The sequence below is a fragment of the Theobroma umbraticum genome, unplaced genomic scaffold, assembly GCF_002168275.2.
Source record: "Theobroma umbraticum cultivar Fairchild unplaced genomic scaffold, ASM216827v3 scaffold_44.0, whole genome shotgun sequence".
NCBI lineage: Eukaryota > Viridiplantae > Streptophyta > Magnoliopsida > Malvales > Malvaceae > Theobroma > Theobroma umbraticum.
Genome location: NW_018397255.1, coordinates 4,895,393 through 4,902,553, shown reverse-complemented (window position 1 = coordinate 4,902,553; position 7,161 = coordinate 4,895,393). Strand labels below are relative to the sequence as shown.

The window sequence follows — 7,161 nt, the reverse complement described above, 5'->3', positions numbered from 1 at the left end:
TTGCTTTCTCTTTTCCTCCATCTGTTCCCTTTTTTTTGGAAAGTGGATCCTCCATCTGTTACCTAACCCATGCAAAATAAAAAATCCATCTTTTAGACATCAATGTTCCAAATTTGATTGTTGGACAGCTAAAGGAAATTAAAAGAGCATTCATTGTCATGAGATGAGGTTGAGTTTGCCGTCCAACTGATGATACTTGATTAGTGAAGATTTCTAGTTATATAATTCAGCAAATTGGACTTGAGAGAACAGTTTTAATTGGATTCTGGTATATGTCAAAATCATCAGTACAATTAGGTTGTCCATAGTTGTCAATGGAACTAGATTAAGTGATTTGCCACTCCCTTTTAACAGTTTATTAATTGAGTATGTTGAGCAAGACTTAATTTATTAAAATTTACATCATTTTCAGTTAAGTCTTACATATTTATATCACAGAAGCAACAAGCAAGGGACAGAGCTGCAATTTTTTATTTCATTTATCTTTATTTAATTTATTTTTATATTCAACTTTGATATCATGACAACTTTGGCTTGCTATAATAGCATGATGGCCATTCTTCGCAGGTTATATACAAAAACAGAGAATGAGTTCTTGAAGTACAGCTTGTTCACAGTTGAGCACTACATATGTTTTTTATGATCAGGAGGTGGAGTCCAGAGATTGTTTGGCAGCAGGTTTTAAATGTGTGGCATTCAAAGAATGGTTCAGGACTGGACAAGCGAATTTCACTGGGCTAGCCAAAGGCTAAAAGGCCAAGCATTGCTCTCTGTTGTCTTAAGGTCGCCAACACTTACGTCATTTGAAAGCTGATAGAACTTTTGGCAGAACAAAGGAGAACCCAGGAAGGTATCTTGCATTGCATTATAGAGACTGTTAGATATAGATCGTACGACTTGCAGAATATTGTAGCTGATATAAACAAGGAGTTTAGGGTGAACAATTGTTTGATCCATTTGTTTTCCTTGTTCCCAGGGTATTCCTGTTTTTCTTTGGATACATACATTTTTTTATTATCCAAAAAAAACAAGATCCTACTATCATGACAGTTTTATGCTTTTAATGAAAAAGAAAAATAAAGAACAATTTGGTCCATTGGCTATAAGCAATTGGGCTTAGGAGGCTAGGGGATGGGCCACGCCCCCAAAGCATCCGTTGAGGTGGCTAACGTGCTTGGTTTGCTTTATGGACTCTTGCTTTTTGCTTTGTTTAGCGCCACTGCATTTTGTATCAGGTCGATTGAACATCTTAATTTGTTAGCCGATCATGGCAATGCTATTTGCAAAGTGAATCATACCAACATAGTAAAGAAGAAAAGTTGGGTTTCATCGCGTATGTCTCCTCGTTTAAATTCATTGGATTGCTTTCGAACAAAAAAAGTTCATTGGGTTGCTGGCATACGCTCGCCTGTAACATACAGTTTATTTTCTTGGGGCAGTGCCTCACCTGTAAATAAAGTGGGAAAAAAGAAAATGTTGACAGGTTGAGTAAGACAATTTCATGCACTTTGTGCTTCTAAGAAGGCATTAAAATCCTCCCTAGCCTTACGCAAGCGAGGTGTGATGCAAGAAGCAGGTGAGGCAGGGTATGATGTTGGGGATGATGTAGAGAACCTAACATGGCGAGATGATTCGTGGGATTTCCTGCCTGTTGCTCTTGTTGAGGTTGAACCATTTTTCAGGACCCCTTTTATGTCTTTATCAAACACAAAGGCAGCGGAAACCGGTAAATGTGCATCGTTCCCAAGATTTTCGATCAACTCCAATGGCAGGTCAAAATAGAGATTCATGGAGTCTCCATCGTCATCATGGTCTGGTATCATGGTTGATGAAGCCCAGGATCCACATTCGAACTTTTCCAGGGAAACTGTTCTGGATATCACATTATTCTCCATCACCACTGCTTCTGGCTTTCTTGGTCTCACTGGCTTTGCCTTACCAAAGCCTGGTAGGAACAAACAAAGGGCGCTGCATTTGAAGTCATCTTCATTATTACTGTCCATGTTCTTACTACTCTTATGACGAATATCATTGTTTACATTGGTATTGGAGATTAAAGTGCCGTGACCACGATGCTTGTTCTTGTATTGAAGGTCATTTGCATTGTACAGCCAAAGATCATCAAGTTCATCGGGTGGTGCACATGTTCTTCCTTCACCACAGGATTTGCTTCTCCAAAACTGGTTGTCTTTCTGCAGAGCCTGATGATATTGTGCTGCAGATGAGTGCTTATGGACCAACTTGTCAACCTGTCGAGGAGATGCTTGACTTTCATTTTTCAAGTTCTTCCTTGACAGAAATGAGCTAAATCGAGGAGAAGAGGTTGCAGAGTTTGGAAGGCTACAACTTAAGAACTTGTGCTTTGCAGGTAGCAGAGGGGGTGGAAGAGGGACGGCAGTGTCCCCTGGAGGCGCGTTTATAGGAGGTAACATCATGTTGAAGCTTTTTTCTCCCATGGATGGTTCTCTTAATGATTTTGGATCAACAGATATCTGTTTTTCCTTTTGCGGGCTCTCCTTGTTCTCCAGGGTTCTAGTTCCTTCAATTGAAATGAAGTCAAGTTCATGCAGATCCTTGTAAATTTCATCTAGTTCTCGAGCAATGTTGTTTGTTGAGGGAAAAACTACTTCTGAAATGGGACGTGCCATGGAATCGAAAAGAATAAACTGTGTGAGGATGAAACGAGAGATCCCCCAACTGCTTAAAGTAGGAAGGAGGAGCATACACTTGGACGTGGATAGCATGCCTAAGACCATCTTCGTAGTGATTTGCATGTCGCATCTCTTTGATCCACATTAAGGAAAGGAACTAATTGATTCTTAATTAATTTATCTTTACAATAATCAAAAAAATGATGCGTGCCACAAACATCTTCTTCTTCCTTTTTTTTTTCTTCTGTGACAGCTGACTTCGTCAAAAACAAAATTATCTATGTGCAGCAAGTGCTCGCACGTCCATACTCCAGAGTACTCTGTCTCTCCCCCACCCCGCAAAACTTTGAATGCTCAATTTTGCCCTTAAAATGCATCCTGCACCACTCCACTCACTCATACGAATTTTGCAATTCGTATGCATTCATGTAATTTTCCAGCAATTTATATGAAATTTTATTCTCTTCTAGTTGTTGCCAATATTGAGGCATTTCTTGAAGTATATCAGATTATGCATTCATGTCAGTTTCCAACCCTTATTCTCTTATAGTTATTGCTAAATTAAGGCATTTTTTGGTAGTGAATCAGATTCTCAGACTGAATTAATAGATTGAGTGCCAAACCCCGACTCAAGGATTTAAGGTAATTACAGGAAGTTATTCAGAATTTGGGTCGATGACCATCCAAAGATTTGCCCATGCCATACCGGCAAAGCCTAAATCCAAAAAATCATGTCCATGGAGATGCCATAGATTCGTCTCGCTATTATTTTTCTTGCAAGGTGTTTACAATCTGAAGTAAAATATCTACGGTGAAATTGAAATTTAATCTGTAAATCCCATTGCTTCAAATAGCATTTCTGTTTTCTTGCTTCCATTAGATATCATAATTTATAAATTCGTTTTCATCAGGAGGTGGGTTCGGATCGAAGTCCTTGGTTTTGTCTACTGAGAAATACCATCACCCTATCAGGGAGTGAAGGTGAGGTGATGAGGTGACACTTGTGAGCTTTCATGGCTTGACTCTGTGCCATCCAGGGTCGAATATCGTCCCAGACAAGGCCTGGGGGAATTGTTAGAGGAGATCTTCGGGGATGATTCGGATAACAATCGAAAATGGCCAAGCAGGAGTGCTATTGAAACTTGAAAGGCCGTTGACTAACAATGTTTGATCTAATCCACTATTTTCTTTGAGGGGGTCCTGATCTGTTTTTATTAGCACTGAGTGTGTTTCACCAAAGTATTAAGAAAATGGATCATAAATTTGTTCAAACGATATTTAAAAAAGCCATTATCAAACGATCGCTTAATCAAGCTCTTGGTTTTGCCACAACCATAATTAGACATGGGTATAATTCCCACCTTTTCTACCCCAGATTCAAACACCACTAACATTCCTAAGAAGAGATGGGCTTCAATGTGGCAATGAAAAAGCCATACACCTGGATTATCTGCTTGAAACCTCAGAGCAGTCCAACCATACGGATGAAGAGGCACTGTGTTCTTCATAATTGGATCAACCAAATTGTACTTTTCAATGTCCCTGGACGAGTTGAATTTTCCTTCCCCATAACCTAGGACCCAAAAATCATGCCCATGTAGATGCCAGGGATGTACCTCACTACAATTTGCTCTCATGGAATTTGCATTTTGCAATATAATATCAACTGTCGAATTGAACTGCAGCCTGTAAATGGATGTGCTAGAATTAGCATTTGTGTTGTTTGAAACACTGTATATGTCATAATTTTCAGAGTCATAGTCTTCAGGTGGTGGAGTTGGATCAAAAACATCAGTCATATTGTCCCTTAAGGCTATAAGGTAAGGGGTGCTAGGAAGGGAATGTGAGACATTATTTAGGGACCAACGAACATAACCATTTATTTTGTTTTGTGTGTTGAGGAGTACAATGACCCTGTCTGATTTTTTCGGAGGGGACACAATGAAACCTTGGCGAGCTTTTATGGTCAGACTTTGATTCATTTGGGATTGTATGTCATTCCAAAGGGGTCCTGGTGGTGGATTTGTTGGGGGAAATTCATGAAAATGATTAGGATAGTAATTGAATATGGCTAAGCCATTTGGGGTTTTAGGCTTTCGAGCAACTACATTGATGCTGGTCCAGTAATTCCTGGAAGGATCTTTGTTTGCTGTTACTAAGACAGAATATGTTTCCCCAGAGTAAATATATAAATTCTTAGTGACAAAAGGCTCAACGTAATGCCCATCAGCTTCAACAACTGTCATCTCATGATCCTGCGTAAGAAAACAAGGAAAATGTTTTAAGAACACTTGCTACTCAAAACTGTGATTCTGAGTTAGAAGCATCGGTGTACCTCAATTTGAAAGCTAAGAGATGATAAAGATGTCAAGCTAGCAAGCCTTAATCGATACGTTTTGCCTGAAATTACAGTCAGTGTAGATGGAGAACATTGAGGATTTGTTGAATTACAAACACTAGGGGCTAAGCCTGAACAATTGTAATTCCCTCTTCCATTTATCAATAGTGACTGAAAAATGACATATAAAAATATAGTTCAGAAAGCTTGTTATGCTTACCATATACTCTCTGAAGCGTTGCAGATCAAAATATACAGTAGCGTAATTTACCTGAGGCTCCCCAATCCATTCAAAAGGTATGGAAGACAAGCCAGTTGCCTGTTCATAAGATGTATGATGGTACCAATCGCTGAGAATAATCCCTCGATCAAAGTCATAGTTGAAGGGCTCTGATACCCCAAGTGGAAGTGAAACATTAATCATTCCATATAGCCCAGCTTCTTTTTGCATTCCATAATGTGAATGGTACATATATGTCCCAGCCTAATGTTAAGCAAATGGAAAGACAAGCTTGTGAGCTTTAAACATAAGAATTAAGACTACTAGTACAAAGCTTGTTTCATAGACGCTAGTTAAGGCTTGTAATTATTACCCTGTCAGCCACAAATGTATATCGATAGGTTTCTCCAGGCATGATTGCACATTGAGTAACACCATCTGCTCCATCACTCCAAGGTGTTCCACGCTGTTTTCCATCAATAGCTCAGCAAGTTAACAAATGCAAAGACAATCAATCCTATGTGGTTAAGAAGAAAGATTCCATTTAGCAGACTTGGAACTTGGAAATGGAACATGAAAAATAAGATTCTCTTCAGACTCTAAGGCTAACTTAGGATTATCTTATTAAACTCAAATATCTTTAGAAAGCAATAAGCGCGATTCTAGCTACACACCTGCCGGATTCCATGCCAATGGATTGCAACATTTTCCATCAACAAATTGTTGATAACGTCGACAACGATTGTATCTCCGTGCACTGCAGAGATTGTAGGGCCTGGAGTCAACCCATTGATGGCAATAGCTAGTTTCTTGCAGCAGTCAAGAGATTTGTACTGGTAAGACACCTCCCATATGTAATGACGCTCTATAGCTGCAGCTGGACCGGTTGTTAAGGCGATGAAGATGCATGTAACCAGCAACATAATCACAAGTCCTTGGCAATGCAAAATCCCAACCATGTGTCTTTTAAGATAATAATAAACGTTTAGTTTCTTTGATGCTTGAATCACCCTTCTGTTATTTCAAGAGCTAAAGAAAGGAAATAGATGGTTTATCTGTGTTTGATTGCCCTGATATTCCTTACTTAATCAGCTAGTGTCTGAAATCAAGTTCATCCATATATTCTCAAATAAAATACATTGTTTTAAAAGGCAAAAAGAAGTTTTATTATAAAAAATTGTTCAAAATATCATTAACTAATACATAAGCGGTGGAATTTTTTAATTATAAAAATAAAAATAAATAATTTTTATATATTCCTTAAATAATTTATTTACTTATTATTATTTTTTAAAAAAAGGATACGTATCAACACTCTAATATTATTTGTGAAATTTTTAAAGGAACTCAAACAAATAGCCATTATAATAAACCAACCCAAAGGGACAAGAACCCCAAGTTTGGCTCCCATGCAAAATTTGTTCCTAGGGCTCAACCATTTTTTCTTCTTTTGTTTTGCAGTTTGGAAAATGGTTGGAAGTAGTCCAAAGACCAAACCATACGAAGAGATGAGGCTCATGTTGGTCCCATTTAATAAATGACCAAGATCTTCATTTGCCAAATAATTAATACACAGAGTATATGAACAATAGCTTCTTCTAACTAATCTAGACCTAAAGAATTCAAATGTAATTTACACCTGCAAAAATCTTTAGGTTGCTTCTAAAAGCCTTTTATTTTTCTCAATAAAAGATTTGAGGTTAAATTTTATTATAAATCGTGAGATAAGATTAATAAAAAAAACGTGATTTTTATAATTATTTCCAAATGTTTAGATTCTTCTCAAATACGTCTATTTAATCTTAAAACTTGTAGAAAATGTGCACATTTCTTATGAGTATACAACGAAGATATGGATTGACCAAAACATTCAATAACCTTTTTCTTTTCTTTACTACTTTTCTTCTCTTTGGGGAAAAGGGATTTTTTTTTTATTGTCCAAGGAAAGGATA

General features: G+C 37.7%; 2 protein-coding genes across 2 annotated transcripts; both read right to left on the bottom strand.

Moving 5' to 3' along the window:
* Positions 1-466: 466 nt before the first annotated feature.
* On the bottom strand, positions 467-3,009 carry LOC110409585 (uncharacterized). The gene has a single exon (XM_021418975.1). The coding sequence runs from the start codon at positions 2,772-2,774 to the stop codon at positions 1,500-1,502; it is 1,275 nt and encodes a 424-aa protein (XP_021274650.1). The 5' UTR covers positions 2,775-3,009; the 3' UTR covers positions 467-1,499.
* Positions 3,010-3,865: 856 nt separating this feature from the next.
* LOC110410127 (L-ascorbate oxidase-like) lies at positions 3,866-6,207 on the bottom strand. The gene is made up of 5 exons (XM_021419725.1): positions 5,884-6,207; positions 5,583-5,675; positions 5,261-5,473; positions 4,987-5,160; positions 3,866-4,906 (listed from the first exon to the last, which is right to left on the bottom strand). The coding sequence occupies exons 1-5, from the start codon at positions 6,166-6,168 to the stop codon at positions 3,866-3,868; spliced, it is 1,806 nt and encodes a 601-aa protein (XP_021275400.1). The 5' UTR covers positions 6,169-6,207.
* Positions 6,208-7,161: the final 954 nt, after the last annotated feature.

Excerpts from the sequence above, each read along its gene's own strand:
- LOC110409585 (XM_021418975.1), bottom strand. The coding sequence starts at position 2,774 with ATGCAAATCACTACGAAGATGGTCTTAGGCATGCTATCCACGTCCAAG.
- LOC110410127 (XM_021419725.1), bottom strand. The coding sequence starts at position 6,168 with ATGGTTGGGATTTTGCATTGCCAAGGACTTGTGATTATGTTGCTGGTT. Across the intron at positions 5,676-5,883 it reads ATTGGCATGGAATCCGGCAG|CGTGGAACACCTTGGAGTGA; the intron begins GTGTGTAGCTAG and ends GATGGAAAACAG. Across the intron at positions 4,907-4,986 it reads CTCTTAGCTTTCAAATTGAG|GATCATGAGATGACAGTTGT; the intron begins GTACACCGATGC and ends TTTCTTACGCAG.